Below are 10,452 nucleotides of genomic sequence, written 5' to 3' on the forward strand. Positions count from 1 at the left end.
CTCTGAATCATCAGAAAAATAAGAGGCATGCTAATGAGGATTCCTGCCAGTGGGGAAATCTCAAAGGAGACTGAACCCACTCAAGCCCTAGCCTCTAGTATGGAACTTGGAAAGCAAACCCCAGCCCGTGCCAACCGCCCTGCCTCGACTGAGCCACCCTCTCTCTCTAGCAGTGATTTTTCCAAACTGAGTAACTGAAACTCAGAAGGAAATGCTGTGGGAACGGGACCAATTTGGAGATAAGACAACCTTTGTGGGCTAGGCCTGTGGGTGTCTGGCGAGATGAGTGGACTTTGGATAAAGGTGATGCTGTGCAGGAGAGTAATTGTCCAGAGGAAACCTGTTTAGGGACTTCAGTGAACAGGGGATGAGAATTTGTAGGGCAGGGGGCTGAATTTGGACTATGGGAAGAGATTCCTGCACCCTGCCCACAACCACTAAACTGATTTTTCAAGTAGAGAGGCCTAGACACCTAATGTTTCAACAATTTTTTAAAAATTACCCACTCACCGGAGAAGGACAAACATTATATGGTCTCATTCATTTGGGGAATATAAAAAATAGTGAAAGGGAATAAAGGGGAAAGGAGAAAAAATGAGTGGGAAATATCAGAAAGGGAGACAGAACATGAGAGACTCCTAACTCTGGGAAACGAACAAGGGGTGGTGGAAGGGGAGGTGGGCGGGGGGTGGGGGTGACTGGGTGACGGGCACTGAGGGGGGCACTTGACGGGATGAGCAATGGGTGTTATGCTATATGTTGGCAAATTGAACGCCAATAAAAAATAAATTTAAAAAAATAGAACGCAAAAAAGAAAGAAATCAAATAAATATACTAAATAAACAATGTAAATACACACACACAAAAAAATTACCCACTCACATTTGATCAAACTGAAATATTTCTTTATTAATATATTACTACTTGTATCCTGAAATCTGATTTTGGGTTACTATTATGTCTTGTTACTCTTTTCTTCACCAATATTTCTATTGGTTTCCCTACACTTACTGTGTAATTACTGTACTAATTACACATTTTGCTATCTGATGGGCAAACTTCTCTTCATTACTTCTTAAGACTGTTTCCTACCTATTCTTGAATTTTTGAGTATTTTGTCAGGTCTTCCCAATGATCTCATTGAGATATTGGTTGGGATAACATTAAGTCTAGTTAAGTGGAAAGACACCATTTTTGTCTATCTTTCTTTCCAATGTGGAATATGGACTGTGTCTCACTTTATTCAGACCTACTTGTATATGTCTCAAAGTGTTTAGAGTTAGTCTTAATAATCCTTACTGTTATTGTTAGGACTATTGCCAGGTGTTTTATTTTTTTGTCACTATTGTAAGTGGGATTTTTTTCCATAATGATTCCAAATCACTTATCATTGAATCAAAAGGAAGCTATCGATTTTGGAGGGATTATTCTGAATACTGCCATTTTGTTGAGTTTTATTTTGTTTTGTTTTGTTTTGTTTTTAGAGTGAAAGCATGTGCACAAGGTGGGGAGGGGCAGAGGAAGAGGGAGAGAGAAAATCTTAAGCAGGCTCCACACCATGACCCTGAGTTCATGACCTGAGCAGAAATCAAGAGTCAGACACTTAGCTGACTGAGCCACCCAGTGCCCCTGTTGAGTTTTCTTATCAAATCAAACAGGTTTTCCACTGATTCTTGTTAGGACTCTACTTATATTATCATCATTCACAGCCAATATGATTACCTGGAATTTTCTTTCTCATTAGAAAGGCTTCTTATTTCTCCTTCATGCTCAATATTAGAGGTGATGACAATTGCTTGGGTCATTTTTTTTAAGTGCATGATTCTTATTTAACAAAACAGAATATCCATACTCAAGCTTTGTACCAGGGAACATAACTTTGACCTGGTGACTAACTATAATCCAACAGTCCAGAGAAATGGTACTTAGGGTGGGTAGTTTGAAGGACATGAATCAGTTCTCTGGTAGTTTAGATTTTATCCCTGGATCAAATTAGATTGTCAGTGAGCCGCACACTTGCTCCGCGGCATATTGGCCCTGCAGAGTTGCCTTTGCAGAGGTATGCTTTGCCTTCCTCCCTTGATTTACATCAGTAATGTTATCAAACCACTTGAAAAACCTATCACAATTATTTTCAGGGGTTTTCTTTAGGTTGTTGTCCATGTCATCACTTAGTAACCTAAATATAAAGACCTATGATAAAAAAACAAAACCAAAACCAAAATAAAACCCAAGCAAACACCTTCAATATTCCAGTCCCAGAAATAGTTGTTGGTATAATTCATTAATGGTAGATTTTGGGGTCCCTAGTCCTCCAAATTACACAGTCGAAAGTGTTGTAGGCTAACTACAGGGCTCTGGTAGCAGAGGGGTTGGATTAATTCATAAATGTCTAAGCAGATAAAGTTCTAGTGAAACCATCCTGTTCTATATGGAAAACAAGAACACATCTGAGTGAAACAATCAGAAGAAGGTCTCCCTACCAGATGAAAAGAACAGAAATATGGCTCATTAATAGAAGTCCATTTATATGAAAATCAAAAGCTACATACTTGCACATTGAATCCCAAATCCTCTCTTTGAAAAGTAGTTTATGATCATAGCTTTGGCTCTCATGAGAGATTATTAGCAGAAACAGCTATATGAGAATTGTTTCTGAATTTATTATAAAACATACTGTCAAGGACTTCATCCAGAGGTTCCCAGGTGAAAATTTTCATTCCAGAATTTACTTATGGGAAATTGTTGACTCATTTCTCAAATTCCAGTGTTTTAGCCTTTGGAGTAATGACATCTGGGTGTCTGAGTTTCCCATTTCTCACCCTCTGCCCCCTCCACGCTGCTAAGAAGCTCAGAACAAAATCTGCCACTCACACAGAGTGATTATATGAGGCCTCCGTTGACATTTTATTCATTTTCATGAATTTGTTAGCCTTATCAATAAGACTTTTGTAGGTCATTCCAAATGTTTTTGGAAAAAAGTCCAAGTATGTGTGGCATTTCTATTGTTAGGTGCGTGGCTCAGATGAGGCCTGAGGCCTAAGATTGAACTACTAATGGGAATCAGTAGGCACACAACAGGAGTTGCGGGGACAGCCCCCTCCTGCGGTTGATTTAAGGTAGGGATTATAACTCCACTGCTTAAAGGAAGCCAGCCAGGTTCCTCACCACCAATGGGAAGCAGTGCCACTCAGCCTTTAAGATTATTGGTTTCTTGAGGTATTAAAGCCCAGTTTGCCAGATTTTTATCATTTTTCAAGAAAAACTAGAAGAATTCAAAGTTTAAAGGGAATCCTGGTTTTTGAAATGAAGACAACTAGTCCAAATTCTTGAAAAGACTCTGGACCAGCAGAAGATAGGATGATGGCTGATGAGGGACAGGGGGAGAAATGAGTTGTTCGATGGGTAAAAGTTTTGGTTATACTGAATGGGTAAGTTCTAGAGATTTGCTGTATGATTAAGTACCCATCGTTAACAACACAGTGTTGTGCATTGAAAATTTTCTTAAGAGGTTAGCTCTCCCGTTAAGTGCTCTTACCACCACCACCATCACCACCATAACAAAAAAGAGGTCACACAAGGAAACTCTGGAGGTGAGGGGTATGTTTATTACCTTGACTGTGATAATGAACATCAAGGGTATGCATGTGTCCAAATTCATCAAATTGTATACATTAATACATGCGGTTATATGTGTGTGTATCACATATACATTTAAAAAAAAATACGAAACTCTGGACCAAGCCACCATCTTGTGACCCAGACCTGGGCTTTTTGGCCCTGAGACATCTGGGAGCAGGTTTCAGAAACCCAGATACCAGGACACAAAGTAGGAACTCTGCCACCAGGGAGCTGATGTCATAATGGCATTGAGGATCGCCCTGACTTTGACCTGAATAATAAAGCTCTCAGTCTGAGAAACCAGAAGCTAGGAGCTCTGTCTCAGATTTTGTGGAAATTAGTAGATTAGTAGAAAGAGGCCTGCCCTTGAGATCTGGGAACATGGCCTTGGTCTCAATTCTGCCACCAATAAATCTCACGCAGGGTTGGTGAGCCCATGGGGTTTCCTGAGGCCTCCATAGCACTCCCTGTACATAGAGGAGGTTAGGTATGAAATGTGAATCTTTCAAATTCATTATTTCCCAAAGTGTCTCATCAGAAACCCCAAGTGAGAAGGGAAGTCTTCGTCATCTCTAAATAATGAACTTCTACAGAAGAACTGTCTAAATTTCCAATGTTGCCACTAACACCAAATGAACTGAATTTCAAGGGTGAGTTCCAAAAACAAATCATGATAAAAAAAAAAATAGGAGATGCGTGGACTCTTAATCTCCACCAAAGGAAATTCTAATAACACAACTTTCTACCAATGAATACATGGTCGCAATATGCCCTAGTACTTTACTACTTTTTGAAAAGGTGAAGTTAATACTTCATAATTTATGAACAGGTGTTACTCAGACATACATTTTTGGTTACGCCTCAACTTTTTGGTAAATAAAATCACATACTATGACTAGCTATTTACGGTGCTTTCAGGAGCCACAATTACTTTAATTCTGCAATGATTGCCTCAAGTTTTTCTTTAACAGCGCCACAAAATTCTCCCACCTTTTCTTCTTGTTTATAAAACTGAAAGGTTGGGATACAAATGATCTCCAGGTCTTTCACCAGCTCCTCACACTCATCAGCATCCACTTCCAGGAACACTACATCCTCATACTTTAAGGATAGGGAACGGAAAAGGGGCTTGATGGTCCTGCAAGGCCCACACCAGGTGGCCGAGAAGTCCACGGCCACCAGCCTCTCCCCGGCCTCCTTGAGCGCCAACTCAAAGTCCTCCTTGTTCAGGATCACTTTCACCAAGTCCACCTCCAGGAGTTCCATTGTCCCTGATGGCTTCAGGACATTGCCTTCTACAGGCTGGATGATTTCTTTTGAGGACTTGGGGATGTCACCCTCCTTGGGCTGAATGGTATCTTCTGAGGACTTGATGTCACTCTCTCTGGGCAGTATGTTTTCTTCTGAGGACTTGGAGGTTTGGCCGTGCTTGGGCAGGATGCTTTTTGCTAAAACCTTGGGGCTATTGATCTGCTTAGACTGGAGAGTTTTTGCTGGCAACTTGGGGGTGTTGGCCTGTTTGGGCAGGATGGATTTTGCTAAGAACTTAGGGCTACTGCCCTGTTTAGGCAGGATGGATTTTGCTGGTGATTTGGTGGTGTCACTCTGCTTGCGCAGGATGTTTTTTTCTGAAGAAGTAGATGTAGTGTCATCCTTTCTCAGGATGTTTTTTTCCGAGGAATTGGGGATTTCACCTTCCTTGGGTGGGATAATTTTTTCTGAAGAATAGGAGGTGTCAGCCTGCTTGGGGGGGATGGTTTTTGCTGAAAAATTGGGGGTGTCAGGCTGATTGGATGGGATGGTTTTTGCTGGGAAATTGAAGGTATCAGACTGCTTGGGGGGGATGATTTTTGCTAAAAAACTGGGGGTGTTACCCTCTTTGGGTGAGATGGGTTTTGCTGAGAAATCAGAGATGTCAGCCTGCTTGAGTGGGATATTTTTTTCTGAAGAATTAGGGGTATCAGCCTGGTTAGGTGAGATGATTTTTGCTGAAAAATTGGGGATGACAGCCTGTTCAGGCTGCAAGGTTTTTGCTGAGAAATTGAAGCTGTTACCACCCCATACAGGTAGGAATATGTCCTTGGGCTGCGGACCTTTGGACTCCTTTGCAGACTTGTGCTGTATGCTGTTGACCTGATGAGCCAAGGCCTTCTCCTGGATACGTGCTGGGTTCAAGAATTCTGGGACCAAGGGAGTCACGTGGCTGGTCAGACCCTGTAACAATGGACTTTCTGCACAAAAATAAATACATAATAAATAAATAAATAAATAAATAAATAAATAAATAAATAAATTTAAAATGCAAAAGAATAAACAAAAAAAATTTCCTAGCATCTCCTCCAGGGAAGAGCAATGTCATTCCTAGAGCCACAAATGTAGTTTTATAAATGATGTATGAACTTGGAAAAATCACATTCAACAGAAGACCAGGCAGCATGTGATTACATGTATCTTTATGTGGGGTTGTTGTTTTTTTTTTTTTAAACTACAACTTTCCTCTGCTTCAAGACTGCTGTGTACTCCAAGTACGGAGGTCCCTAAGGTGGCCCTCCTCCCTTCCACTTAACCATTAGCATCACCTTGATTGGCTTTTTCTTGTTTCTCTGGCCTCATTTTTGGTTCTTCTGGGGCTCCAGCTCTATCATTCTCCACCTCCATTTCCTTGTCCATATCTGCTTATACTTCATGCGTGTCTCATAGTGAAGACGAGGTCATACCCTCCAACTTTTTCCAACCTCTCCAACCTAACATCATAAAATGAGTAACAACTTACAGTTGGGTAGTACTTACAGCTGGTTTACCCTCTTGGTACTCACAGCAGTAGTATTTGAGAGTTTTATGACAGCCTTGGTTACTTACGATGGTCTTGCTGCGTGTTGGCCTGTGGCCAGTGCCTGGTGTGCATTCACAGGCATTATTTCCTATAACACAACAAACCACTGAGGTAAGTACCATTATGATCCCCATTTTACAAATAAGAAAGTTGAGCCTTAGACAAGTTATGTAACTTCCTCAGGATCACAAAGCTTGTAGGTGGGCAGGTTCCAGGCCAACACTCTGAATACCACACTGAACTGTTCTGTTTGCCAAAGGATGGTAACTTGAAACCAACTTTCCTACAACCTCCCTCTAGGACTTTGCAGTTCCAGCTTTCCCTTTCTGACTCACCCACCATAACCCTCTGAGTGTCTCCTCTTAACCATGTTACCCTCCTCTACAAAGTCCTGCCAGACTGTCAGATGTCCTGTTTGGGATATTTGGAAGGGAGTATTTTATAACACAGAAAATTCCCTGAGAAGAAATGAAAACATCCCATCTTCCATCCAGATAGACAGGGATCCTAAAGAACAAGTACATGTGTTCTGGCCTCCCCACTCCAAGAACAAAACCTCAGCATGGATACACAGGTTAGATGTGTTCAGAGGGAAGCTGACAGCAGAGGAGTATTTGCCTGGGCTCCATCTGGGAGGCCAGGAAGCGCCCACATCCTGTGGACTCCACATTAACATAGTGGCATGGGCCCCTGGCAAAGGGCATGACTGGGTTCTTGGACCTGGGGCAGGCTCCTGGCCCTGCAGCCTGCTGAGCACATGCCAGGGATCTAGAAATCCTGAATAGCCTGGAGTGGGGCTGTGAGTGTCCTGGGAAGACCATCAGACCTACAGGGGCCTCAAGAAAGATAAAAGAAGCCACTATGAAGGGGGATTTGTGACCAGAGGCAAGGACTGGAGTCAGAGGCTCGACCAGTGGGTAAAAGCATAGTGTTTCAGCCCCTAGATGGGACCAGTGGCTCTCAGCAGTCCTCAATCTAGAGCCCAGGCCAGACTAGCCACTTCATATGGGAAACCAGAGGCAGAGGGCTGGGCCACAATCAGGCCACATGGCCCTATGCACCCAGATATCATGGCAAAAAGGGAGTAATTGGAAAGAACGAATTGCTACCAGAATGAAAAAGTGTGCAGCAGGCTGAATTTTCACGAACAGACAGATTGAATCCTGACCCTCACCATTTCTCCTCAAATCCCCTTGAGCTAAAGCTCATGAAGAAGATAGAGACACTGTAGGAAAATTTAAAAGCCACATTCTGTTTGCACACCTTCATAAAAGTGACTGTGACCCTGTTGCACTTATCCGTGGGAGAGCTGAGCTGTGTTTTAGATTTGGCAGGACGGTTCCAATTATTTCTACCCTTCATTCTGCAACTCAGATGGATTCTAAGCAACTTGAAATATCGATGCCTCTGAATAATTTTCATTCAATTTGTCACAAAATGTATGCTTTCTTGAAAATATATTTTTAAATTTATTTAATTGATTTATTCATGAGAGATACAGAGAGAGAGGCAGAGACACGGGCAGAGGGAAAAGCCGGCTCCCCACGGGAAGCCCCAGGTGGGACTCGATCCCGGGACCCCAGGATCATGACCTGAGCCGAAGAGAGACGCTCAACCACTGAGGCACCCACGGGCCCCTTGAGAGGGAGAATTGTAAGCAGGCTCCTACCCAGCACAGAGCCTGACGCAGGGCTTGACCTCACAACCCTGGGATCTTGACCTGAGCGGAAATCAAGAGTCAGATGCTTAAGCAACTGAGCCATCCAGGTGTCCCTGGACATGTATTTTATACCTTGGATTATAATGCAGTACTATGAAATTTACTTGTTGCTCAAATTATTCCGAATTTGGCCATTGAGAACTCGTTCAGATGGCTCCTATGTCCTTTTGATGCATACATACCTGTAGTTTTGTCTGTTGAGCACTTCCTTACTTTTTGGCACTACAAGATGCTGTAGGCTCTTTCTATAGATTTATCACTATATGCCTAGAATCATCCATTTCTTTCATGACCCTGCTTCCTTTTATTGGAAAAAGGTATTTAGAAAACATAATCTGAGCCAAGTGTGCACGTTGATCCTGGGTGCCATTGTCTTCAGACTCAGTGAGCATAACTAGGAACTATACATAGGTGTAGCTAACCTGTGCACAAATTTATAGTTATTTCTATATCAGTATCTGTATTAAGCTAAATATGAGTTCAGATTGATGTCCTTGACTTTAATTCAGTACCACATGGTTCACTGTAGCCTTTCTCCCAAGCTTGTCTATAACTTTATTCCAAAAGTGACTTGATTCCCACCATCTGTTATGCATTTACTTATTTGTTCAATTCCCGTGTAGAATGGTTTCAGGTTAGTTAACCTGTCCTTCCATGGTTAACAACTTCATCCCCTAGAGCACAGTGCTTATGTATGGTATCTTTTGTCTTTAGTCTTATCATTTCTAGTCATTTCCAAAATTACTCAGGCCAGCCTCTCTTTTCCCCCACCCTTCAGTGAAGTTGTACCATATATCTGTAATAGGTGTATTCTTTTGTCACATTCTGCATTTCATTCTGGGATCCTCTGTCCTCTGGATCAATTTTCCACATTCACATATGTTGAGATTCACTCTGTGCTGCGGAAGCCTATAGGTTTGACAAATGGGTAGTACCCTACAGTGCCATACAGAACAGTTCCACAGCACTAAAAACTGTCCTGGAGCTTCACCTAGTCAGCGCTTACCCTCCTGCAAATTCATGGCAGCCACTGATTTGTCTCTGTAGTCTTGCCTTTTCCAGAATGTCATATAAATGGGATCCTATAATAGGTAGCCTTCTCAGATTGACTTCTTTCAACAATATACATTTAAGATCCCCACGCTGATTTTTGTGTCAACAGTTTGTTTCTTTTGATCACTGAAGAGATAATAATGCACTTTAACTAAACTATGAGAAACAGACCTAGGACAGGATTTTGAGTGCAGGTAGTTTATTTAGGAGGTGATCTCAGGAGACACCGAGTGGGGCAGTGGGGAGGGAATCAAGCCAGCTGTCACTGTGAGCATTCAGGGCCACTCCCACTGGGGGCTGGGGTAGGTACAGGCAAACCTCAAGTGATCCTTCCTTCTGAGTGCTCTTTCCAGGGGCATCAAGCCTGGCACTTCTAAGCAGAAGCGCATGTACATGTGCTTTACCTGTCCTTGCAGCCACCTGAGAGAAACGCAGGTGTTTGCAGTAAGTAGTCATTTGAGAATAGAGGTGACAAGCTGTGCATGGAGCACGGTGTCAGCAGTGTCTCTTACAAGAGATGACAAGTTTGAGCAGAAGGAAGTTCTGTTTGTAGAGTCTAAAACCCTAGCCGAGGGTCCTTGGGCGCCCTGCTAGCATGGAGCTAAAAGCACTGGGCTACTCTGAGCTACTCTGACTTCATGACTATTTTGCAAGAAAGAACCAGCATTCTGGAAAAGTGAGGCAAGAAGAGAGACCCCTCCTAGGCATCCTGTACAGCAGGAAGGGGACCTCAAACAAAGCAGCTGTAACTGAGGAATCAACAGTGGGGGCGGGGAGATGAAGTTCTCCTCTTCCGTGGGGTGTACACTGTCTTCTCTGAGTATCTAGAGTTCCAGAGAGTGGGCGCTCAGAAAGACTCAGCTGGATGGTGTTGCCATGATGCCTTTGGTGGCAACAGCAGTATGAGGCAGTCTTGGCAGACTCCCAAGGGTCTCAAGGGCTTGGGCTCTGATGGCCAGAGGGAGCCAGAGCAGGACGGGGGGGGGGGGGGGGGGGGGGAATTGGATAGCCATGCGAAAGGGAGAGCACACGGAAGAGATAACAGGAGTTCCTTACAGAAGGAGCTCCGTGGCCAGAGAAATGCTATTTGAACTATTTTGTGAAGCCAAGTGCATGCATAGGTGTGTGTGTATGTGTGTGCACTCACCATAGTGAAAACACCAATTAACACCACTTCATAATATTTCATAACATACTAGCAGATAGCATTCAGTTCAGCAATAGT

At 42.9% G+C, this 10,452-nt stretch overlaps 1 protein-coding gene across 3 annotated transcripts; it reads right to left on the bottom strand.

The window, feature by feature from the left end:
• Positions 1 to 3,586: 3,586 nt before the first annotated feature.
• TXNDC2 (thioredoxin domain containing 2) lies at positions 3,587 to 10,170 on the bottom strand. Of its 3 annotated transcripts, XM_072828707.1 has the most exons (3): positions 6,481 to 6,558; positions 6,201 to 6,365; positions 3,587 to 5,852 (listed from the first exon to the last, which is right to left on the bottom strand). In XM_072828707.1, exons 2-3 carry the CDS (start codon positions 6,289 to 6,291, stop codon positions 4,549 to 4,551), a joined length of 1,395 nt encoding a protein of 464 aa, XP_072684808.1. In that variant the 5' UTR covers positions 6,292 to 6,365; positions 6,481 to 6,558; the 3' UTR covers positions 3,587 to 4,548. The 3 variants fall into 3 exon arrangements, 2 of the variants coding, with proteins under 2 accessions (XP_072684808.1, XP_072684809.1); XM_072828708.1 differs by lacking the exon at positions 6,201 to 6,365 and having other exon boundaries at positions 6,481 to 6,549; XR_012032274.1 differs by lacking the exon at positions 6,201 to 6,365 and having other exon boundaries at positions 5,714 to 5,852; positions 6,412 to 10,170.
• Between the last annotated feature and the right edge of the window lie 282 nt (positions 10,171 to 10,452).

This window comes from Canis lupus, chromosome 6 (assembly GCF_048164855.1).
Source record: "Canis lupus baileyi chromosome 6, mCanLup2.hap1, whole genome shotgun sequence".
Lineage (NCBI taxonomy): Eukaryota > Metazoa > Chordata > Mammalia > Carnivora > Canidae > Canis > Canis lupus.